Raw genomic sequence first — 25,764 nt, 5'->3', positions numbered from 1 at the left:
ATTTTGTCAGCAAGGGTTTATTTTTAGCTTTCAATAGCAAAGCAAAGACATTTCATTTGGGAATGGCAAGTTTCACCGCAATGTCCAGTTACTGGAGAGGGCGGCTTTGCAATGAAAACATATATAAGTCTCCTTCAAAATAAGTCCTAGTGAGTTCACCTAACGGTATACAAGATTCCATATCCAAATGGTTGAAATACACCAATGGAAAAGCATATTCAAACCCCAAACGTTTCAAGGATACACAGGGTTTATTGTGATTATTCCTACACATTATAATAACACGAAATTACACGTTCTCTTGAGAAATAGCCACATGTGATACAACCACGGCATGAGAGAAAGCAGGAAAGCAGTCATTTTACACTGGATACGTAGGTGCATCTGTTTGTGAACTCCAAACACTCATCATTTGTTTATCTTATCACAAGACTCTCTTTGTGGTTTGTGTTGTTGTAATTGGTCTAAATAAAAAGATGAAGAGGTCTTAAATGTGGGTCATTTAGCAGTCATTGCAATGGAAGTACCATCAGGATAGTGAGGATCCTTTTTCTATGGGTTGGTTGTTCTAGAATTTGTGGAGATAAATAGCTGAAGACTCTCTCTCTCAAAATCCAAGAACATGCCTTGGAATTAATTGATTTGTTAAGCCACTGATTTGGCTACAATGGTATAATAATTAATGTTTATAACCTGGGGGAGGAAGAACCCTGAAGTTATGCTTCCTTCTGTAATGAAAACTTGGCGTAATGTTGCAAAACTGGAGTGTGATGCTATATTAAGCTCTTGGCTGATTAGCCCTTAGTACCACATTCTATTTATGGATGATGACTATAAAAATTCAATGTCAAACTGCCCTGTTAATTTGTAGACAACTTTCAAAATCACATCTCAGCAAAGAACATATAATATTAAGATCCTGTACACCGTTGTTACACTTTTTAAATTCTCTATTTCTTGGTCACTAATTTTAGGAAGCTTGTGAGAGGCTAAAGTTATCAATATCATGAATGTTAAGATTCAATTATTGCATTGTAGAATATTGGTTGTCTTCCAGTAAGTTATCAATATCAGATACATTTATAATAGATGTATGTTTCTACGATCTTTATGAAAACCACCATTGTAGTATATAGCAACTAGATGTGCCTATTTTCAGTGCTAACTACAGAGCTTTCTGGATCAGAGCATTCATACATGGTGATTCATGCTGTAATAATCTTGCCTGTTGACCTCTGTAATATACTCTACAACAGGGGTAGGCAACCTTGGCTATTTTATGACTCGTGGACTTCAACTTCCAGAATTCCTGAGTCAGCATAGCTGACTCAGGAATTCTAGGAGTTGAAGTCCACGAGTCATAAAAGAGCCAATGTTGCCTACCCCTGCTCTATAAGAACTGCCTTTGTTAGATGATGGAGGGCAGAATTTTGCTGACTTATTACTCAGCAGTATGCATGAAAAATCTAGACCTGCTGAGGAAATCCTACAATCTGAAAGTAAAGATGGTACAAGCAGACCGTGAGGAATCTAAATGTTGTGATGATGTCCAAACCTTAAATAATGAAACAGAAACAATAGAAGACATAATTTTTTTTAAAAAAAATCTTGTCTTCTTAGAGTGGCCCAATAAATGGAATTCTAATAAAATCCAACTAAGACTGAAACAAGTACACTTGCAGAAAATGGAGTCCAGAAGCTGGACTTGGGAAAGGTCAAGCAATGCAAGGGATTTTGAGACCAAATGCCATGAAAGGAATCCAGAAATTCTTCAGTATAATTCGTACCCTGGCAAAGTTTTGCACAGAGATCATTGTGGAACACTCTCATAATTGAAAATAAGAATGTTGAGTGAGAATGATACGAAAGTGATTTGCAGGCATTAGTTTTAAAATTAGAGACTATCCCAAATCTCTGTTTTTCTGTACTAAAGTTCAGCAGAACAGTTTAGGCTGCAAAACAACACAACAGAGATATGGCTGGCTAGGACCTCTAATCAAGCATTCTTTTAACGTGATCAAAGTTAGACATAGTTTGGGAAAGAAGGATTACCTGAACAAGGAGAAGTTCCATTTGTTTTCATTTGGTCAAACAGTGCAGACCCAATAAGAACACAAACCTTGGAAATGTATTGCACAGATACTATTGCAAGGTGCCCTGAAGAGTTTCAAGAAGTCTTAATAAAATTTCAATGGTTTGATATATGAAAATTCCACAAAAACATCATCTTGCACTGGAACAAACTTTATACAGAACATTCCTCTATAAGCCACCAAAGAGGATTTTATACAGAAGGACACAGAACCCATAAATTGTTGTAGTATTTAAGTTTTCTAACACTGTTGACAGGCAATGGGAATACAGAAAACCATAGAAGAAGATGAAGGTTTACAGATGGGCAGATACGGGAGAAGTGACCAGACTATATATGAGCTACCAGTGGAGGCTTAGTGCCCAAGATGGGATCTTATTCAGGGGCAATGAGGCTATTCTTTTTCAGGCCTTGCAGTTGGACATAATTAAAAATACTGATAGCAGACAAGAATATCAATCTTAGCCTAGCATAAATGCCCAGATGAAAATGTAGAAAACTGAGATAATCTATTACATTTTTATTCTAATTTTGTGGAGAAAGACTCACTGTCAAATACTAGGTGAAAGTTAAGAGTTGCTTCACTCACTGTGTAATAACTGATGTAACAGTCTTGAATAATAAGTCACAATTTATATATGGGGAATTTAATGCTTTCCAGACATAGTGGGAATCATAGTTTCAAATTACTTTGCCTGATTGTTCCAATAACAGTGAAAAAGCACATCCAGCTGTCATGATAACAATAATCAAAGAAAACCAAGAAAGCTGGACCTAATTTATACCAAGTCTTCTTTGATCTCTTTACATGCCTTTGAGTCTGACTCAAAAACTGATGAGTTGGTGAACTAAGATCTTCTGAATATCAGAGGGCCATAATAAAGAACTTGAATTTTAGTTGAGCAGAAAGTAAGATGTAATGAATATTTTAAAATATTGATTAAGTGTCTTTCTGCCTTAAGAACAATGGGTCAGTATAGGGTGTGTGTGTGTGTGTGTGTGTGTGTGTGTGTGTGTGTGTGTATCTATCTATGTATCTATATATCCATATTATCTACACACACACACACACACACACAATTGACACCCCAAAAGGATATTTTCATTGCTTGACCCACAACATGTAGTGGGTCCAATTACCAAAACTGGAATTTCAGGACCACCCAAATACTTCTGGCTATCATCAATTTCAGCACTGCCAGGAAAGATCAAGCTTTGCTGTTGTACCATGCAGTAGAACTTTGGCTGGGTTACTTCTGCAGAGATTCGTTTCATGAGGGCATATAAACACATTTTAAAAATATATAATTATGTTCAAAAGTTACCGTTAGAAATAATATTTTTGTTAAAGTGATTGAAGGAAGGATGTATCAATACAGGCAGACCCAAACTGAAAAGAAGTAGAGAAGCAGAAAATAAGACAAAAGGGATTTAGTCCTTGCTCTGAAGACCTATTCTGCCACCCTGTGTTCGCTTCTAAGAAAGTTTTAACGCAGAGCAAGCATAGCTGCTTCCCCTGAACTTTAAATTATATCTGGACATTTATTTTGCCCAGAATGATTTCCAATTTTGAGGGCAAATGAAAATTTCAGAACATGTAAGGGCTGGTGGGTAATGCCTATTCCCTAAATGGTTTTTTGTAGGAGAATAAACATGGCCAGTCACAAAACATAGTGTTTCAATATAAAACAAATGTGGACAGCTAAGTTCTCAAACTCAGCGCTATTCTTAGTATCTTTATGAAAAGAAAGATCGCTCCTAAATCAATTTTCCAAACAGACCCTATGAAATAAAGACACGGCTATACATCCAACACGCAGCAAATCCACAGAAGTGTATTCAAAATACTTATTCCCTCAGAGAAATAACTCATCATACTTCTGCCATGCTTTCTTCTCCAATTTTCTCAGGATTCCAATCCTCTCTTCAGAACCATGTCAATATTTCCTCTAAAACAGGTCTGTCCAATCTTGTCAAATTTAAGACCTGTGGACTTTCAACTCCCAGGATTCCCCAATTGGCCATGCTAGCTGGAGAATTCTAAGAGTTGCCATCCACAAGTTAAAGTTGCCAAGGCTGGAACAACCCTTGTTTTAAAAGGTTTGCATCCCCCATGATCGCTTGCTCTAAAAGTGTCACGATTGCTCCAGCAACCATCATTCATGCTGGCCTCAGGTTTCCAGGCAAATTGGCTGCTCCTTTTTTTTCTGTCCTTTAGTTTTAACAGAGATCCAGAATGGATTTCAATGCCAAACACTGGTCTCCAAGCACTATCAATTTCCTACGATGCTAGGGGTGGCTTAAGGAAATAAGAACTGTGGCTGAAGAATTGGCATTTCTCTTGTTTATGCACCAACAATTACATAAAAAAGAAGAAAGAATGAACTTTATAGATTTCTGAGGAAATAATATTTTTCATATACAGGTAGTCCTCAGCTTACCTTTACTTATGTTCATTTAGTGACTGTTCAAAGTTATAACAGCACTGAAAAAAGTGACTTATGGCCATTTTTCACACTTTTGACCATGGCAGCATCCGCAGGGTCATGTGACAAAAATTCAGATGCTTGGTAACTGACTCAAATTTATGATGGTTGCAGTGTTGTAGAGTCATGTGATCTTTTGTGATTTTCTAACAAAGGCAATGGCAAAGCCAAATTCACTTAACAATCATGTTACTAACGTAACAACTGCAGTGATTCATTTAACAAATGTGGCTTGAAAGGTCATAAAATGGGTCAAAAGTCACTGAACTGTTTTGCTTAGCAACATAAATTTTGTACTTAATTGTGATCATAAATCAAGGACCACCTGTATAAGTTTCATAGAGGGGGGGACTTCAGCTATATAACTTCTGTTCAAGATCATCTCCTTTATAACTAATACTAGTGATAAATATGGCAACATCAGAGATCAAAAGGCGCTCTTCCTAAATAGTAATTCACTTCACTTCACTTACTTCACTTAATTAGTAATTTTTCCATTACAGAACAGATGAGGTTGAAAAAATATTTCTCAAATTTACCTGAAGGTATCAGTTCAGATAATCGAAACTTTGCCACGTTTTCTAAAAATGACAGATGAAACATGTTATTCATGAGAGCTGAGCAAATATCACATTTATGTGCAAAAGTGCTGAAGCCTCGAAACCCTATGAGACACATCTTCTTAGATCTTCCAAATGGTATTACTCATCTTTTGGTCTTCAAGGGACTCCCTTTCATTTTACTTCACTTTAATTAATTATAGACATTGAAAAGACATTCAAGATTTATTTATTTATTTGTATCCCGCCTTTATTATTTTTACAAATGCCTCAAGGTGGCCAACATAACCAACGCACCTTCCTCCTCCTATTTTCCTCACAACAACCCTGTGTGGTGAGTTGGGCTAAAAGAAAATGACCAAGATCAGCTGGCTGGTTTTCATGTCTAAGATATCCAAATGCTACATCTTTCATCTAGTAATATTCTACTCTATTGCAGGAGGGAAATAAAAGGCCTTTCTTGAAATATTCCCAAACCACACATGATCTTTAAACATATTCCTGAACATTACAAAGAAGGAAATGCTAAAGAAAACAGCATACCGCAATTCTTTTTTCTTTACATTCTATTTAAAAAAAACCTATACTTTTGATTCTGATTTCGCAATTCAAATGGGGTCCTGCAACCTTGGTTTGATCTTTGTTTGATCTCAGTATTAATACAGTAGTTTAATCAAATGCATCCCCCAAGCTGAAATAGCATCGGGAACTGCTCAATTTAAAAGTAAAGAAAGTGTGCTTTTGATCCTCTGCACTGCCACACAAGAACAGAAAGAAGGAAAAGATTTTGTATGACCCAAGTTTGGCACCCAATAGGAAAATGATTGTTATATATGTCCAGTTTGGTGAAGTGGCTTATGTATTGTCCCAACCCATGAGCTGAGAGCAGAATTAGAACTGTCTCCCAAGGGGTCAGGGGAGGTGAAAAATGATGACACAATGCACCTTATGCCCTTTTTGTACATGTGTTGTGGCACTGCAATAGCTATCAGGCCAATTATGGCACAATTACTGAAAAACGTGACTGGCAGGCCCCTGTAGGATGGAATTTCAAAGCTATCATTTTATGTTTTTATAATGCTAAATAACAGTGACAGCAAATGTGATTTACTCATTTATTCAGGCTTGTATACTTACAGTAAGTGCCTAAGTACATTTAAGAACCAATGAATTAGAATGTTGGGATCTCAGTTCTTATTAAATGTTTAGTAATTAGTCTGATGGTTGTAATTCAATAATTACCTCCTCTTTTGATGTCTCATTATTTTATTTTTATTTAACTTCTTTAAAAGAAACTTACATAATACTGGTCACTGGCCATTCTGAAAGCAAATTTTACTTGTAAGAGCAAGTAATATATTTTGGGAGACTTACTTTCTAGCAGTTCCACAACAGTAATAGGATCTGTAGCATTTTCAAATATCTACAAGAATAAAAACAAAAAAGGGATGATAATAAAACGGTTAGAAATAGCAATTTGTTCAAGGAAGTTCTTTTTTGATTAATATTCATCCTTTCAAATTTTTATTCAACTGAATGAAGTTAAATAAACATAAATATTATCAAAATGTCAATTCAGACATTTTTGGCATAGTGAAGGAAATTTAAAAGATCCTTCACTACTATTCATCAGATAAAATAACCCTTGCTAAATAGTCTGAATTACTAAGTTGGATTTTGGCATGCAGAATGTGGTAGACGTTTGCTGTCATTAACCATTAAAATAAACCAAGGTTAATTCATAAAACGTACCAGCAACCCTTAAACGAAGCACCCCCATAATACCCATATTATATGACAACCTTTACATGGTGAGTGGAAAGATATTGGCCAAAGTTAAGCCATGTTAAAAAAGAGAGGGAGAGTGTTTACTCACCTTAAAAAAGGGCTGGGTTAGAGGGCACAGTTTTGCCTTCTCCTCCCATCCTGCCTCTCAAAAATTGATGGAGATGGAAGGGGTGCTGTGGGGAGCAGCTGTTGCATCACTGCAGGAACCACCGATGCAAAAAGTTGCATCAGAGAGACCCCAAAGCAGCCTCTGAGGCCTAGAAACACTATGGAAAATTAGGATGGCAGCTGCTATATGGTAAATGTCCTGCCTGATACTTATACTCATTGAGCAGAATCGTGAAGCTCACTTGAAAGATTGCAAAAAAAACATTTGAAACTCTGGATTCCAACGAAGGGCTCAAAAACATCTGCAGGCGGGGTAGGGGTCAAGAAATGCAAGATAGCAGCCATAACCCATGATCAAAGTCTCAGCTCTTCGGGGCATTGATCCTACCATGGCTATTCCCTTTCTCGACAGCTAACTTTTACAGAGTGCGGAAAAAGAGTAAGACACAAAAGTATCAAAGGCAGAGGATAAAAGACAAGCCAACAAAATCCTATCTAATCTAGAGTAGAGTAGAGTAGAGTAGAGTAGAGTAGAGTAGAGTAGAGTAGAGTAGAGTAGAGTAGAATAGAATAGAATAGAATAGAATAGAATAGAATAGAATAGAATAGAATAGAATAGAAGGAAACTCGTTTTTATGCCTATACTTTTCACTGTGCCTTTCTGTTCTTTTTAATCTTTACAAACCAACCTTGTATCGTGAGAAGAAGAAAAAAAACTACCTACGTAGTAGATGTGTGCAAATGACTTTCAAAATATTTACACCTCCCACATGATTATAACAGGTGAATGTAAATTGCAGACAGTTTTCCATCAAGCACTAATAGAAACTGCCTAATGCTAGGGTTATTTAATATTTCATCATTCTGCCTTAGAATGAAGTAGATACTCTTTAAAACATAGCTGGACATCTGCCAGGAGTATTGTCATTATCCTTCCCATTACAGATGTTGTCTTGACAAGAGATTGGGTGGGACAGATGATCTGCTAGGGCAGAGGTCCCCAATCCCCGGTCCATGGACCGGTAGGGGCCACAGCATGACAGCAACTGGTCCACACAAACAAGCGAAGTCCCATCCGCGAGATGTAGGCAGCACACAAAACCATGCACTCTCAGGTCTGCGGAAAAACCTTTCTCCACGGAACTAGTCCCTGGTGCCCAAAAGGTTGGAGACCCCTGTCCTAGGGCTTTTCAATGAGGCTATCTTGCTTGTGACCTTCCATACCTTTGGGTCCAATCAATGCTTACACTTAAATAAGAAACAAGGCCATGACACTGGGCATTTCTGCTTGTTTTTAACATACCTTCTCAAACCACATTTTCTCATTAAACAAGAGAGGGAACACCGGAGGAAGGCAATCGGTCTCCTTGCACTGACCGAGAATACAAACGGTGAGATAAACATCGTTCTTCTCTGTCAAATACACACCAGGGCAAGATACCTTGGATGAAAAAGAGAAGAGATTACAATCACCATGAGGTGGTCAGAGTACTCAGTGTAAAATATCAGGTAGTCCTTGACTTACAACAGTTCATTTAGTGACTGTTCAAAGTTACAACAGCACTGAAAAAAGAGACTTATGACCGTTTTTCACACTTACGATTGCAGCGTTCCCATGATCAAGTGATCAAAATTCAGATGCTTGGCAACCGGCTCTTATTTACAATGGTTGTTGCGTCCCAGGGTCCATGTGATCCCCTTTTATGACTTTCTGACCAGCAAAGTCAATGGGGAAGCCAGATTCACTCAACAACTGGATTACTAACTTATCAACTGCAGTGATTCACTTAACAACTGAGGCATGAAAGGTCATAAAATGGGGCAAAATTCACTTAACAAATGCTCACTTAACAACTGAAATTTGGGGCTCAGTTGTGGTTGTAAGTTGAGGACTACCTGTGAATGGGATACATTACCTATTTACTACATATAGCAGGGATCTTCAAACTCGGCCCTTTTATGACTCATGGACTTCAACTCCCAGAATTCCTCTGGGAGTTGAAGTTCATGAGTCATAAAAGGGCCGAGTTTGAAGACCCCTGACATATAGCATTATCTAATTGCTACACATTCTACCATTTGCAAAATTATGAATAATTGCAAAGTAACACAGACATGGGATTGATTCAATGTTTTCTTGGAAGTATTTGCCATGGTAGAGAAAGAAGATCTGTCAGATAAAATAGGTGGGAAACCATCCCATACTTTGCATGGCTTGCTGTGACCTGGCATAGGAAGTGTTACACATGGCTGCATAATACTGCATGGATGTAATGTTAGACTGGCTGAGGATGACAGATGTTCTACCTTCCTGAGTCATAGTATTCCATTTGCAAGTGATTGTTGTGCTTCTCTTTAAAGTGCTTTTAACAGTTAGACATAAGGGGGGAGGGGAGTAAACAGAGTTAGGGTTTTAAATGTTTAATCCTAAAAATAAATATGACGATTAGCATTGGACACAGTGGTGCTTTAAAATGGATGTTAAAGTTAGGGCAGAGTTCTGGGGCAATGCTTCGGGGAAAAACTAAAGCTGAGGTTAAGGCTAGGTTTCCTTAAAATCTGTGATAAAAACGAGTGTGAGAATAGAACATGAATATTTATGCAAAGTGCTATCCTTTGGTTGATATTAGGAGGAAAATAAGAGTTATGAAGCAATACTTTAAGTACATATTATTTATATACCTAAGGATAAGGATACGGCTAGGTTTAGGGTTTCTTGAACTAGGAGAAGGTAGTGATGGTTAGGTTAGAGTTGAGCTTCTATTCACCCAAATGTGAACCACAGTAATCATTTATAGCTGCAAATTATACAGGAGATTCCCTTTAAGAATAAAAAAAATACTCCCCAGTTGTATTTATTTATTTACTAAACAAACTTATATGGCTGTGTGACTCTGGGCAGCTTTAAAAAAAAGAGTTAAAATATTTTTAAAAGCCTATTATAGTTTAATGGATTTTAAGTTTAAGAAAATTGAATACATACAAAAGTTTTGCCAATGCATTGACCTATTATTCACCTTAACAAAAATCTAAGACACAATCCATAAAATTGCAGTGCATCCTAGTTTGGGTTAAGATTCCTTAAAACTGAATTAAACTTTAGTATGAGAGTTGTGATTAGAATGCATCCTTATGGGAAGTGGCAATTATTGATATTGATTATTGATTAACATTAGTATTAACGTTAACAGTAATAAACAAAATATTAATATTTATTAATAGTAGTAAATTAAATTCAATGTAGATAAAAGTAAGGTCCTACCCTTAGGCAAGAAAAACTAACTGTACGTACAGACCAGGTCAAACCTGGCTCAATGCCAGTAACTGTAAGAGGGATCTTGGAGTCCAATCACTCAAACATGATTGAGCGGCGGCAGCCAAAAAAGCAAATGCAATCATAGGCTGCATTAATAGAGGGATAGAATCAAGATCACATGAGGTAGTAATACTGTTTTACAAAGCCTTAGTATGGCCATGCTTGGAATACTGCATCCAGTTTTGATTACCATAATATAAAAAAGATGTTGAGACTCTAGAAAGAATGCAGAGAAAAGCAACAAAGATGATTAAGGGGCTGGAGACTAAAACATTTGAAGAATGATTACAGGAATTGGGTATGTCTAGTCTAGTGAAAAGGAGGACTAGAGGAGATATGATAGCAGTGATCCAGTATTTCAGTGGTTGCCACAAAGATGAGGGGGACAAACTATTTACCAAAGCACCTGAAGGCAAGATAAGAAATAATGGACGGAAACTAATCAAGGAGAGAAGCAACCTAGAACTAAGGAGAAATTTCCTAACGGTGAGAACAATCAACCAGTGGAAGGGCTTGCCTTCAGAAGTTGTAGGTGCCCCATCACCAGAGGCTTTCAAGAAAAGACTGAACAGCCATTTGTCTAAAATGGTATAGACTCTGCTGCTCGAACAGGGGGTTGGACTAGATGGCCTCTGGGGTCCCTTCCAACTCTCTTATTCTACGTTCTATTACATTGGGAAATGCCTGCTGGAATAAGGGTTAATATGAATATTTGAATTGGCTTTAAGATGAAATTACAGTAGAGGTTAGGACTGGTTGAGACCTAGCTCAAATTTTGCATTGAGCTTTATTATTATTATTATTATTATTATTATTATTATTATTATTATTATTATTATTAATTTGATTTCTATACCGCCCTTCTCCCCAAGGGACTCAGGGCGGTTCACAGGGCATATATAAATAGCAGTACAAAAATTAAAAGAAAATTAAACCAATGCCCAATTAAAATACAACAATGATAGAATAATAAAAACCAATTAAAAAACCCATATACCCCTATCAGGCCAGACCAGCTAATTCAAATAAATGGGTCTTCAGCCCGCAACGGAAGGATCGGAGGTCCGATGCCATCCGGAGCTCAACCGGCAGTTGGTTCCATAATGCCGGAGCACCCACAGAGAAGGCCCTCCCCCTGGGGGCCACCAGTCGACATTCCCTGACCGGAGGCACCCTGAGGAGGCCCTCTCTGTGGGCACGCACAGGGCGGAGGGGAGTTGACGCCGGCAGCAGGTGGTCCTCGAGGTATCCCGGACCCATGCCATGTAAGGACTTAAAGATCATAACCAAGACCTTGAACCTCACCCGGAAGACAACTGGTAACCAATGTAGCTCGCGGAGCAAAGGTGTAACATGGGAGTACCGGGAAACTCCCAAGACAACTCTCGCGGCCCCATTCTGTACCAGTTGGAGCCTCCGAGTAGTCTTCAAGGGAAGCCCCATGTAGAGAGCATTACAATAGTCTAGGCGAGAGGTCACGAGCGCATGAGTGACCGTACACAGGGCATCCCGGTCCAGATAGAGCCGCAACTGGCGCTCCAGGTGAACCTGGGCGAAAGCCCCCCTAGTCACGGCCACTATATGATCTTCCAGAGTAAGTCGTGAATCTAGGAGGACTCCCAAGTTGCGAGAATGACGTCTTTAGAATGACGTCTTACGCTTCATGCTAAGTTTATGTATATCCAGGGCTTTTTTTGTCATAGAACACACCGGAACGGAGTTCCAGCACCTTTTTTCAACAGATTTGTGCCTGGTAACATTAATAGTATTAATGTACCTTGAACAAAATCCTAGTCTTTTAGATACACTAAAAACTGAAGGGTTTTTTTTTCCAACTACAAAGGTAAACCTTGTAGGGTAGGCAAGGTGGGTTGTATGACCTGTGTGAGTTCCAGCACTTTTTTTTTTTTTACAAAAAAAGCACTGTGTATATCTTCCCCCTAAGAATGATCCTTTCCCTTCACTTTGGAGTGAATATGTTTTTATGTATGGGTTAAGGTTAGAGTTGAGATGAATTTAGGGTCAAGGATTGCAGACAGTATATGCTAATAATAAGCATCAGGGTTAGTGTTGTAGAGAGTTTTAATGCATAGAGTTCATTTCAACTGATATAGTTGAGTGCTGCAACAATCCTTTGGGAAAATAATCTGATAGCCAAAAGTTGAAGTTAAAGTCAGAAATAAATTTCCTTGCAAGACGGTTAGCATCAGGATGCAATTTTAGAAATACCGATGGGTCTTCGGTTAATTTATCAAGTAAGATTTATAAGTGGGGCAACGTTTGACAGAATATTTTTTTCTTTCATAGACTGAGGTTAGGGTTAAAATTTCAACACTATTAACCTAGGTCAGGAGCAAGCTCATTTTAGCGCTGCATATTCGAATGAAATAATAGCGTTGCAAAAATGCACTGGGGTGGGCGTAAAGTGACAGCAGAGCTGGATTAGAGAGATCAGCACTTGCCAAACTTCTCCCATTATGCTCTTCAGGATCGAGCCGTGATTTTTCACCGTTGCAACTTCACACCCGTTTTGCAGAACAGCGTGGCAACTAACAACACGGACTTTCTTGTATCAACTATGGGGGGGGGGCCGCCGTCCTCCACCCGCCGCCAACCTCCCGCGAACCACCGAAAGTAGAAAAAAAAAAGGCACATTTTCCCAGTCCAGCATGGGGCTGCAAAACATTTCCCGCTCCAGCTACCTTTGCAAGCTTCCCCCTTGCTGGCTTCGAGCCCCTCTCACCGCATGGATCTGCAGCTCCACCACTACTTTCAGCGGCATCCCCACCAGCTGTCTCTCCGGCCGAGGGCTCGGCGCGGAAAACGGGGGCTCGGCCACGACGCCTGTCCCGCGGAGGGGTGGATGGGAAAGCGTCGCGTCACCTTGGAGACGCCAACGTTCCAACCGTCCCGGCGAGGCGGAGGGGAGGGGCGGGGCCTCGGGGAGGCTTCAAGGCGGAGCGGCCGGGTCGCCTTCGCAACTTTTCAGGCGTGCGGCGGATGCCCGGTCGCGTTAGGGCAGGGGTCTTCAAACTTGGCCCTTTTATGACTTGTGGACTTCAACTCCCAGAATTCCTCAGCCAGCGTACGCTGGCTGAGGAATTCTGGGAGTTGAAGTCCACAAGTCATAAAAGGGCCAAGTTTGAAGACCCCTGCGTTAGGGGATGCAACTTCTGTTGGGCAAAGACTCGGCGTTTCGCGGCTGATCTCTCTTGCGCGCCGAGCTTCTCCTCGCCCAGCCTTGGGGAAAAGGGGTGTCGTCAGCCGCGATCGACCCCTTTGTAGCTGCGGAGCAGGCTTCCAATCTTGGCAGTTCAGGGAATTTCAAGGCAGCTCTTAACCTGCAGGGTCCAAGCTGTGAAAGTTACTGGAGTTAAATGGCCTGTCGCTTCACAATTCGGTCCGATCCAGACTCCAGATGTTTGAAAAACGAAGCGAGAGCTTTCCTTGTCTCTTATTTCTTTTTCTTGCTTGCTTTTCCCTCCCACCCTCTCTCTCTCTCTCTCTCCTCTCCCTCTCTCTGGGGAGTGGATGTATTTCTTCCAAAAAGAAAAGAAAAAAAATGGAGCATCATCCAGGCTCCCCAACCGGGGGGGGGGCTTTAAACTTGTCGGCTCAACTGCTGGTTGGGGTTGGTGGGGAGCTCAGCCCCTCTGGAAAACAGCAACGCAAATCCCTGAAAGGACGATAGATGATGCGCCGTGCATGTTTGCGTATTTTTTGCAGCAAAAATAAAAAAATAGCAATCCCCTGCAGTGACTTTAAAAAAAAAACACCCCCAAAAAACCTAACTCCGTGGATCTTATGTGCGAACGAAGGGATCGCCTGTATAAGTTGTTATATTTTTGAGTGAGATAAATCTTATTATTTTACGCCGAGAAAGGACTGCCAGCGGGTCCGCTGGAGCCGCGCACGGAGTAGCCAGGGCCCCATTCACAAATTACTGAAGCGCGCGCCTTTGTGGCGCGCTCTCGCGGTCTCCTAGCAACGTCCTCCCCGCCCGTCAATGCCGAGATCGTCACGCGATAGACTCAGACGGGGGAGGCAGCGCCGGTGAAATCATAAATAGGGGACGCTTTGTTGTTGCCGGAAATGACTTGCACTCTCGCTTCCGGTGGGGTCCGCAACGGTTTCGGGTAGCGGCGCAAGCCAGGAGGCGGAGGAGGTCCTCGCCTTTGGGTGGGATTCGGCGAGAGAATGGAGCTTTGGCCTCCGCGTTCTCGTGAGGTACCTTCGGGTCGGGTTGAAGACCTTTCTCAGCCAAATGCCCAGGTACGGCCAGTTTCTGCGTAGCGACGCCGCTTCTTTCACGGCCCCTTAAGGCTAGCCCGCCGGTGGAACATTATATCTCTCTCATTCTGCTCTGGCGACTGCCCTAACCTTTTTTCCCTTAACCCTCCTTTCCTCCCTCCTCCCTCCCCTCGTCCCTCCCTCCTTTCCTTTCTTTTCTCCCTTCCTCCCTCCCTCCTTCCTTTCTCCCTTCCTCTGTCCCTCCCCCTCATCCCTTCCTCCCTCCTTCCTTTCCTTTCTCCCTCCCATCCCTCCTTCCTTTCCTTTCTCCCTTCCTCCTCTCCCTCCCTCCTTTCCTTTCTCCCTCCCTCCCTCCCTCCTTTCCTTTCTCCCTCCCTCTGTCCCTCCCCCTCATCCCTTCCTCCCTCCTTCCTTTCTCCCTCCCCTCCCTCCTTCCTTTCCTTTCTTTTCTCCCTCCCTCTGTCCCTCCCCCTCATCCCTCCCTCCCTCCTTCCTTTCTTTTCTCCCTTCCCCTCTCCTTCATTTCTCTCTCCCTTCTTTCCTCCCTCTCTCCTAATCTCAGGCATTTTATTGACCTATTATCATTAATGGACTTGGCAATTAAAAAAAAACCTTTTTAAGGGATTGAAATTATTAGCTCAATCTCCGTCGCTCAAAGAAAACTCATATGTTTTGCATGGCTATTATATAAATACCTGTATTAATTTTACTATAATCTGTTGAAATAAATGCCCCTGAAAAGAATCATGTCACCCAGTTCTGTTCCTGTTTAGCTACCCCACTCATGTAGGCAGCAAGGGCTACATTTAGTAAGTATCATGCAAACTGTCCTTATGCAGGTAGTCCTCAACGTATGACCACAATTGAACCCCAAATTTATTTTGCTAAGTGAGGCATTTGTTGAGTGAATTTTGCCCCATTTTATGACCATTTTTGCCACAGTTGTTAAGTGTAGTTGTTAAGTTAGTAACATGGTTGTTAAGTGAATCTGGCTTCCCCATTGGCTTTGCTTGTCAAAAGGTCGTGAAAGCTGACCCCAGGACACTGCAACCATCATAAGTATGAACTAGTTGCTGAGCATTTGAATTTTGATCATGTGATCATGGGGATGCTGCAACGGTTGTAAGTATGGAAAATGGTCATAAGTCACTTTTTTCAGTGCCGTTGTAACTTTGAATAGTTAATAAATCAACTGTTGTAAGTTGAGGACTACCTGTATGTATTTGTGCTAGATCTGTGGTCAGATAAGTGAAAATTTGCTTCTAGAGCAGGGGTGTCAAACTGCCGCCCCACAGGCCAGACGCGACATCCGGAAGCCACGTCCACCCCATTGCCGGCAATGGCAAAACTCCCAATATGTTGCGCGATGTCACGTGACGTTGCAAGTTTGACATATCTGTTCTAGAGGCTATAATCTAATTTTCACAGATAGAAGGTAGTCCTGCTGAACTTAGTTGTACGTAGAGAAGTCCATCCATAATTGTGATTCAAGGGTCTTTCCTACTGCTGCATTTAAGTGTTAGCCCATCTCTCTTGAATTGGCAATTTAAGCTTATCTCACTCATGGGCCAGGAACTAATTTTTATGTCTTTATCTATCTTGTACTTAGAAACAGTGCAAGTATATGTATTAAAACGAGATAAAATATGAAATCCTTGATTAATATATATATTTTTAAGAACATTGCTGTAATTCCATTCTGTGAACAAAGATAACCCTGTGTTGAATGAGTTCGATTTGTCAGAATGATTTAAACAGACCAAGTAAATTTTGCTGACTATCATTCTACAAGTTCAAGAATATTTATTATATTGACTAGTACAAGGCTCTTGGGTGATTCTTAATTGTGTGATAAAATAAAGAAAATGTAACATGATATCATTATTAGTATATGTGTGTAGCAATTAAGTACATATAGTGAGACATTCAGATTCACTACTGAAGTTATAATAATAATCTGATCATTGTGTGTATATTCTCTTTCTTACACATACATAAACACACGCATACAGAATGGCCAGAGATAGGATTGATTGAAGTATGTCTGTATATTTTACTGAATATCACCCATTCATACCGCGTAACTGTTTCACATGCAATTTCTTAAGAAATCTTAAGAATTAGTTCATTTAACCCCAAGTTTCATGTAATTCTGCCTGTCTAATTTCCAAATAATAATGGAGACATTAATTTGCAGACATATAATGATGGAATCGAACTGGCTTGTCAACAGCAAAAAGAATTTGTAAAGAGTTCTGTGGAATGCAAATGGAATTTAGCAGAAGCCCAGCAAAAACTTGGAAGTTTAGCATTACACAATTCAGAATCCCTGGACCAAGAACATGCCAAAGCACAAACGGAAATTGATGAATTGAGATGGAGAGAAGAAGAATGGCGGCGGAAGGAGGAAGTATTAAGACAGAAAGAGAGACAGAATTTATGGAATATGGATTTTGTTAGCAAAGAGGTATTTAACAAGGTATAGAATAATCCAGATTGTATAAAAATTTCTGCATTCAGGTTTTCTTTGTGTCTTGAGTTTCTGAAGTAACAACTTCGTGTATACCTAAACTTCATAGAATTGGGCCATTAAAGTTTATTTCTTCTGAATCCTATAAGTAATTTTGTAGAGCACTACTATTCTAATTGAGGTCTGAAGCAAAAAAAAAATCAAGCAAGATACATAAGAGGAATGTATAAATTACAGTGGATAATATGTTTTATTTCTGTTGGCATTAGCAAGCGAAGGTATTTAAAATTAGGCTTGCTTCCACAGTAGGATTCTTTAATATTGCTTTATTGCAATCAACCAGAATGCCTTCCTAGTAGCCACAAGTTATACTGGATCTTCTCTCCAACTCCGCAGAAAAAAAAAGAGTGAGAAGAATACATTCTATTGAGGCATTATGGAAAAAGCTTGATTCCAAATCAGCAAGCTATATGAGTTCTTGGAAACCAAAATTTTACTTTTCTTGACTTCCTGCTTTGAGACTATTGTCAGCAGTATTGCACAGTTGGTCTAGCTGGAATGAGAAAATGGGGTATTAAGAACAATTAAAAAATGGCACAGTCTAAGAGATTAAGAAGTTTATTTAAAGGGCCATGAAGAAATTATTAGTTTTCAGTACACACTAAATAAGCTAGTATTGCATTTACATTAAACATTTAAATACGCTCTATAGTTTAAGACACTGGAAATTATGATGTGGAATCAGAGATTAGTAGAAAAAAATATAAAACCCGAGTGAATGAAAGATTCATTTCAGATTCAGACTGCTGCATAATCATAATTAGAGTAGCTTCACTAATCTAAAATAACTCCTGACTTTAGGGAGCCCAAGTATATTTTAATTAATATAAATCAAATGGATGTACCTAATACAAAATAATCTTGAGGACTATTTGAGATAATTAAGCAATGATTAATTAATGTCATGTAACATTTTAGTACATCATATATTTTGATTGCCAGAGTTTCATTAATCAAAAGAAACGGAAAGAAACTGAGGATGATGCATCTAAATCGTTTATGCAGAAACATGAGGAGAAAATTAGACATTTTGGTAAGTTTTTTCCTTATGAATCATTTCGTGACCTACATGTACTATAATAATGTATTCCTGTTTTAACAAGCAAAATATTTTGCCTAAAATCCATAGTAGGGTCCTTGAGATGCATTGTTTCTGAATAACTGAACTAAACAAAGCAGTAATCTCTTATTAATATGGGATGGGTAGCAGTAACAAAATGCCTAATTTGTTCCTGTCCAGCAGAAATGGGACTCAGTTATAACCAAGTATTTTTTCAGTTTTAGGACAACTATTTATTGCATCTCTTTTTTTTTTCAGGAATGTTGAGCAGATGGTTTGATAGTCAGAGATTTCTCTCTGATCATCCATACCTTGTCTGTGAAGAAACAGCAAAATATCTTCTTTTATGGTGTTTTCATCTAGAAGCAGAACAGGTATAATTTCAGTGTTTCTATGTTGTAATTGGAACAAAGCTTTTTTTCCCCCATTTACCCTAAATTGCATTGAGGTTGTCCATATTGGGAAATTTACTAATTTCAGTGTCATATTTTCTTCTGGACTTAAATATTTTAACTTCCTAATATAGTGCAAAGTTGTATTGTTTCATTTTAGCAATGGGATTTAGATATTTTGCAGAGACTTATCACATGTTTAAGATGATTTCTTATTTGCTGCCTGAATCCTCATAAAATCCGTAGTTATACGAAGGTCAAATTCTGAAATCATTTATTTAATAGTAGGTATAATGCATCATTACATAATGTCTACATAAATAATTAATTTGTGAATCGATAATGCAATTAGTTTTTAAACCTAAATCTCAAAATCATTTACTCTATGTAACATTGCTATATTGATATTTAACCACAGATTTGTACATTTTGAAAGGTAGTGTTTGGTTTACATTAATAATTGGCCATTATTACAACAATCATCCAAAAGCTTTGAATGGCCCTTTTTATTAAGCATCAGCCTTGAACCATTTTTTATTCTGAACTACAAACTGATGACTGCAGTCATAATACTGTAACTATTATCTACTGTGTTTTCAGAATCAGACTGATTGAGCTATTTTTGTACAGCAACTCATTTGGAAATACTGACTTACCTATACTATTGCATTTACATATGGGTCTTGTGGTTATAGCAGGTCTTTCGGTAAACATACTGTTAGCTATTACTGTATTGACATTTTTAAGTAGGAATCCTGTATTTCACATCACATCAACTTGGCAGTTAACTAATATGTTTTGACTATCAAAGGAAATTTTCTAGTGCATAACTTAGTTTTGCTCCAATTAATATGGGCTTCATTGCATTTTGAATTGTGATACAGGTAGTCCTCAAACTTACACCTTTACTTAGTGATTAAAGTTATAAAGCTGCTGAAAATAATTACAGTTGGTCCTTACACAAGCATTTCAGCATCCCAATGGTCACATGATCAGAATTTAGGTGCTTGATGACCAGTATGTGTTTACAATGGTTGCTTTGTCCCAGATTCACAAAATCACCATTTGTGATCTTCTGACAAGCAAAGTTAATAGGTGAAGCTCAAAGGCTTCACCTAATGACCACATTGATTTGTTTTAACAACCGTGGTAAAAAAAGGTCATAAAATCAGGCATGGCCTACTGAGTGACCATTCACCGAATCGCAAATGTTCGTCTCCCAGTGTAGACCTGTGTTTGAGGACTACTTGTACGCTGATAGTTTCTTACAGATAATTTGGATTATCTTTTTATAGAAAGGAGCTCTAATGGAACAAGTAGCTCATCAAGCGGTAGTGATGCAGTTCATCATAGAAATGGCCAAGAGCTGTAATGTGGATCCCCGAGGATGTTTTCGCCTATTTTTCCAAAGAGCTAAGGTGAGGAGGGGGTTTTCTGTTCAACATAGAGGAGGTGAGGGGGAGCTATTCTATAAAGTGTTTAGGGACCCACTTTGAAGCCTACCCAGACTTTCTCCTTGGTTGTTAGATGCTAAAATGCCTTCTCAAAAGAATAGTTTGGTGATTATTGCTATTACTGTTTTTGTTGTCATTATTTCAGTCAGTGGCCACTTATCTTAAAAACAGTAACTCTGGGGGGCTAATAAGATAAAATAAAAACCAATTAAAAACACAATTATACAAAATAAGCATAGTGGCAACCAAGGACAGCACTTCCTAGGTTCTATCAGATATCATTTCTTTATAGATGAAATCCAAATCATGCCTCTTCTGTTGGACATTATATTTTTGTCCATCTTCTTCCTTCCATTAAAAACTGTTCTCACCAAATCATGGATGTCGTTAATTCATAGGGTTTTGTTGTATTGCTTTTGTTTCTCTTAGTGTGGTAACAATCTTCAACTAATACCTGTTTGAGAGAGCTGTTTTAAAGGGCATTATAATGCAGAGTCATTAATAAGAATGATGGATTCTACATAATGACACACAAGTAAATTTATATATGTAAATGGACTTTAAATTCTCCTTGTCTGTTTTCACTTCCTCAAGCACAATCCAAATCTATTCTAAAGATTCTTCATCTTCTGATATAGGGGCCCATTTTTATACTGTTTTGTGTTTAACAGATTAAGTATACATAGGATTATTTCCTAAATAATGTACAAAAATATGAATGCTATTTTCATATAATATGAATCACGCAGTGACAAAAACATGAGTGTCCATCCATCCTGTTAAAAAGGTTATAAGGAGTGGGGGGAATTGCTTTGTGTGCGCCCTTTTACTCTTTATGGATGGTCAGATTGGATGTATTCCCCACTAAGAATATTCCTTGGAAACATAACTTTAAAATGGCTATATAAACCTCTGTAACAGGTCTTCTGACACTTCAGGAAGTTTACAATTCAATTACTAGCGCTTACTCAAATTAGCAGTAATTTTATAATTGTAGATTTGCTCATTTTTATTTCAGTGCATGTGAGTAAAATGCCAGAAGACTTTTGATAGCTCTAGGGTATATTCTGCCATTCTGAGTATACGCTTTTAGTTTAGTCTATTTTTGGGCTGAGCATAACATAGGAAACTGATATCTGAAAATAGTTATCTGCTGATGGCCTTGCACGTGGAGGATTATGAAAAGAAATTTATTTTATCATATTTACATAGCTGCCCATCTCACAGAAAAGTGACTCTAAAAGGTGCTGCCTAATAAAAATCAGTTATAAAATCAAAATATTAAATATATTTAAAAAGCCATAAAGCAACATTATTAATAAGATATTAAAAGTTGATGTTAAAAACAATGCACCCATTTCAATAGCTGGCCATTTCTCTGAGATCCCCAAGCTTGCTGACAGTCATTTTTTGTGGGACTTCCGGTAAGATATCAAGGATGGGGCCAATATCACGTGCGGGGAGGAGGATAATGCTCCACAGGGAAGGTGCTGTGGCAGAAAAGTCCTGGCTCCTGGGTCCCACTAGATCAGGGGTGTCAAGAAGTCTTCATGGGGGCTGATTGCATCATACGGAGGCCTTGCTCACCCCAGCTCCGACAATGCAAAAAAAAGTCGAGATACATTGCGACACGTCAATGTGACATGGTGAGTTTGACACCCGTGCACTAGATGAAACTGTTTTGCAAGGCAGGACTCACAGTATACCTTTTCTGCCAGACCTGATGGGACAGACAAATGTGATGAGGTGGAGGTGGTCCCTCAGCCCTGCCCCAGGCCATGAAGGGCTTAACAAGTCAAAACCAGCACCTTGAACTGGATCCATGTGGCAACATATGCAGCTTGTGGAGCTCAGGTGTAATGTGTGTCATGCCACTGCATTTTGCAGGTACCTCCTTAAGAGGCAGAGGAATAACACAATAACGAGTTGGAAGGAACCTTGGAGGTCTTCTAGTGCAACCCCCTGCTGAAGCAGGAAACCCCTATATCATTTCAGACAAGTGGTTGTATTTCAGACAAATGGTTGTGTACAAGGAAGAACCCCCTTGAAAAATTATCCCCGCTAGAACCCAACCACACCACAACTTCCTGGTAGCTTTAGTTAGCCAAGAGGACATGGCTCTAAAGAGCAGTTGGGCAAGCTCACTCATAAGGACTGTACCTACTTCCTTGGGTCCAACATTTCAAACTCTTCCCAGATAATACAGCCTTCTAATTCCAAGCTGGGTCTTGCTATAACTAGCAAGTAAAACACAGAAATCCATATAATAAACCCATACAGTTTTTTTGCAATATACAATGGAGACATTAAAGAGAAAAGTTAAAAGAAAAATATTGAGAGAGGTTAATTCTATCTGTTATAGCTAAGCACAGTTCAGTATTTTAAGATATTTATGACAAAGATTCTACATAGTTTGCAAGTCTAATGTATATCCTAAGATTGAGAAAGAAAGGAGTCATTGTATATATGTTGGGTTTTTTCGTGTGGCAATTTATTCCATGACATCCTCCAGAATTGCTGTGTTGATGAGAATTATGAGCATTGTAATATAATTGATATGGAGGGGAAGAAGAATGCTCATGTTATAAACTACATTGTCTGAATAACTTTCATGAGGATTTGAACATCTGTCACTGTGATTATCCTCCATTATGAGTAAGCCAAAGTAAAAAAAAAACTACACAGAACAAAAAGTACAGAAATGTGAAAATCTACACTTATCTGAATGATACAGATTCCATGGTTAGACTCCAGTCTGCTTGGCTGCAATGTCTTATTTTGTAGCACAAAATATTGAAAGTTAAATTGTAGGGTGATTGAATTGCTTTTGTGTTTGCTTGTTTGTTTGACAGACAGGGGATGAAGGCTATTTGGAAGCTTTTAAAAATGAACTGGAAGCATTCAAATCAAGAGTGAGGATTTGTTCACAATCTCAGAATTGTCAAGCTATGCCTGTTCAGAATCCTTTATTTCACAATGATCTGAATTGTATAAGTGGACTTGCACCTCAGGTAGCTTTTGTTTAATTGTGTTTATTATTGGTGTGTCAAGAAAAAAACCCTTTACTTCCCATCTTCTTTGTATTACTTCCCTATATTCCTTCTCATAGACCATGGTAGAAAGCTAAGACTTGTTTGAATGTTAAGTAATTAATATATATCATTTCACCAAGTAGTTTGAATGAAAATAAACAAAAGCTAATGTTTACACTTATTTATTTATTTATTACAAAACCATCCTGCCTTGGCGTACAGGATCTTTCTATCTCTGGTCTCCCTGTTGAAGTATTTTCCACTACCGTATTTTTTTAAGTGTGGCTTCTGACTACTACAAAGTTGCTTATTATAGTAAGAAGCCAACCATTCTAACTGTTACAGCGAACTGGGCATTTTTTTTCCAGTTAGTTCCATTCATTGGATGGTTCATTGAAGCCAGGCGTGTCAAACTGCCGGCCCACGGGCCGAACGCAACACAACAAAACCGCGCCCACCCCATTGCCAGCAATGGGGAAAAAGTTCCGATACGTCGCGCAACGTCACGTGACGTCACGAGTTTGACACCCCTGATTTAAGCTATAGCTCTTCAACTGCCTTCTTCACTTGTGTGTGTGCTTCATCAGCTAACGTGCCTGGTTATTGAACATGACTATTTCCAGAACAGGTTGTGGTGGAATTCCTCACATAATGTATGTCTAGTGCGTGCCATTGTAATCTCTGCTCTGACTCTCTGCATTCCCAGACAGTTTCTTGGGGTGTCATATCAGTTCCTGTTACATAATCAGTTCCGGTCCTAAAATAATTGTTTTATTTTTTTTTAAAGAGCAGTTACCTGCTTAGCAGTAATACATGAAGGAAATTCACACTTGATTCACAAAGTCAAGGAAGCACTTTGTGGGACGTAGCCCAACTTTTGGATATATTTTCCCTTAAGATCAACTAAAGGGAGCAGGAGAATGATGCTGTGATTGCCCTCTCTTTCTGAGATTTTTATTTATTCCTCCTTTTCCAGTTTGTTTTTGCAAAAGGCTGTAATACTGAACACACGGGTAGAACCCTTTGGAAGCTTAAAGTGTTATTTTCATTCATTGCCTGCTGGCTTTGGGTGGGGAATCGCAGGAAGGAATTTGGGTAGCATAATCTCGGTCTGTGTGTGTGTTCCATTGCATGTGGAAATTAGCTTATCTACCTTTAGTCCAGTTGAGTTTGAGATGTGATGACAATAAATCTTGAGTGAAGTGTTCACGTGTTCCACCCTTGGTGTACAAAATACAAAGCTGCAGCAACATAAAGCAAAGATTCAAATTAAATGTTTTTCAGAAATTGATTTCTGACATGTCTATGCTCTTTGTTGCAGAATGCAGAATCGCTTCAAGGCTGCAGTTTGCAGGGTTTAGTGGTACACAGAGAGGAAGAAGAACCTAAAATGATGGATACAGTATAGTACTCTTAAGACTGAAGCCAAGTATACTTCTTTCCAAAAGAAGAAGACGGCAATTTTCTTAAGACTTCTTTTTATGGGTACTGCACTTTATTTTGATGGAGGGGTGGGTGGGATTGTTTTGTTTTGAGCTTTTGGAGAGAGAGTAAGGCAGAAACATGCATCATTTTCTTTGGGGGGAAAAATGTGCTGCTATCTTTCTTCCTATGTTTCTTACTTTTAAGAAAGGGATGTTCTTGTAACTTGCCGAATGTGAAATTACAATTTTCTGCTACTGCTAAAAATCTTGCCTTTGAATTTTAGAAATCAAAGTATGAGAAATCTGCACAGTTGCAATGTTTACAATTGATTCCTTCAGGAATCTGCTTTAATCTTATTAGACACTACCCAAGAGTTGCTGTGGATACTAAAGATCATTGTAATGTGTTCTGTTGCTTGCATACTAGGCATTCAAATCTGATTTTATCACAGATAGCAATAAATCTATGATTGCTCTCAGTGTTGCGCCTCTGGATGGCTCTCACAAAAGCACAAGCCATCTATACTCCTGGCTTTTACTGTTTCTGTATTTTATTTTGATTCATACATATCTTGATATGTAAGCAGCCGTAATGGAGTTATAACCAGTATTTCTGCAGATAGATCCACATATGTCACAGAAAGTTTAATTTTTCTTAAATGAGAACTATATGATAAATATCAGCCACTGCTGAGTGTTTCATCAGGTGCCAAATTCTGAGTAATTTTTTTTTCTCAGATCTTACAAACATGAGCTTACAATCTTTTATTTGGTAAATGCCTCGAAATAAACAAGCACTATTTTAAAACCAAAACAACCCAAATAGCCATGAAATTACTTCGGTGCAGACTTGGTTCTGAAATGTTATCATTGTCGATCAGATTCAGCAAACTTTTTCTTATAGTTTACAAACTCCAACATTTTTCTACTATCCTGTCCCATCTGATTCTGCATTCATCACCCTTGATGTATGTTAAAATACAACTGTTGTAAATGCTGTCAGTACATATTTGCATTCAATGAGTCTTGAAGCACCACAGTTCTCGAGTAAGGAAGGTTTGTAGATTCTATCCAAAACGCCTATGATAAAAAGTCCCTAAGAAGCAATATTGACAGGCAAGATAAGATTGACAAGCTTTGCTGCCTTCTCTACCCTCCTAAAATCCCCTCCTTTAAACAGAATATTGACAGTGGGAGCTACTGAGGTAAAAATAACTGAGTTTCAATTCATTCACACAATCTTCCCAGAATTGACAAAGTTCCTTTTGGGT

At 38.8% G+C, this 25,764-nt stretch overlaps 2 protein-coding genes across 6 annotated transcripts in view; one reads left to right on the top strand and one right to left on the bottom strand.

Moving 5' to 3' along the window:
• The window catches only part of SPATA6L (spermatogenesis associated 6 like), a 30,555-nt gene extending 17,292 nt beyond the window's left edge, over positions 1-13,263 (bottom strand). For 2 of the 3 annotated variants that reach the window (XM_083351952.1, XM_083351953.1), the window contains exons 1-4: positions 13,094-13,242; positions 8,338-8,475; positions 6,513-6,561; positions 5,118-5,159 (exon numbers count right to left, since the gene is read on the bottom strand). In XM_083351952.1, coding sequence (XP_083208078.1) covers positions 5,118-5,159; positions 6,513-6,561; positions 8,338-8,475; positions 13,094-13,132 — 268 coding nt within the window. In that variant the 5' untranslated portion in view covers positions 13,133-13,242. Of the gene's footprint in view, positions 1-5,117; positions 5,160-6,512; positions 6,562-8,337; positions 8,476-13,052 lie in introns of all 3 variants that reach the window. The other variant, XM_083351954.1, reaches the window with a different exon arrangement.
• Positions 13,264-14,402: 1,139 nt separating this feature from the next.
• On the top strand, positions 14,403-24,593 carry CDC37L1 (cell division cycle 37 like 1, HSP90 cochaperone). Of its 3 annotated transcripts, none has more exons than XM_083354525.1 (7): positions 14,403-14,622; positions 16,799-17,068; positions 18,074-18,164; positions 18,450-18,565; positions 19,879-20,001; positions 22,890-23,048; positions 24,391-24,593. In XM_083354525.1, the coding sequence occupies exons 1-7, from the start codon at positions 14,548-14,550 to the stop codon at positions 24,475-24,477; spliced, it is 921 nt and encodes a 306-aa protein (XP_083210651.1). In that variant the 5' UTR covers positions 14,403-14,547; the 3' UTR covers positions 24,478-24,593. The 3 variants fall into 3 exon arrangements, with proteins under 3 accessions (XP_083210651.1, XP_083210650.1, XP_083210652.1); XM_083354524.1 differs by having other exon boundaries at positions 16,799-17,080; XM_083354526.1 differs by lacking the exon at positions 22,890-23,048 and having other exon boundaries at positions 16,799-17,080; positions 24,391-24,568.
• The last annotated feature ends 1,171 nt before the right edge of the window (positions 24,594-25,764 follow it).

This window comes from Vipera ursinii (genome assembly GCF_947247035.1).
Source record: "Vipera ursinii genome assembly, chromosome: 2".
Taxonomy (NCBI): Eukaryota; Metazoa; Chordata; class Lepidosauria; order Squamata; family Viperidae; genus Vipera; species Vipera ursinii.
The sequence above is the reverse complement of the archived record's forward strand: the minus strand, read 5'-3'. Positions and strand labels throughout refer to the sequence as shown.

Excerpts from the sequence above, each read along its gene's own strand:
- CDC37L1 (XM_083354524.1), top strand. The coding sequence starts at position 14,548 with ATGGAGCTTTGGCCTCCGCGTTCTCGTGAGGTACCTTCGGGTCGGGTT. Across the intron at positions 17,081-18,073 it reads GCAAAGAGGTATTTAACAAG|AGTTTCATTAATCAAAAGAA; the intron begins GTATAGAATAAT and ends TTTGATTGCCAG. Across the intron at positions 20,002-22,889 it reads TATTTTTCCAAAGAGCTAAG|ACAGGGGATGAAGGCTATTT; the intron begins GTGAGGAGGGGG and ends TTTGTTTGACAG.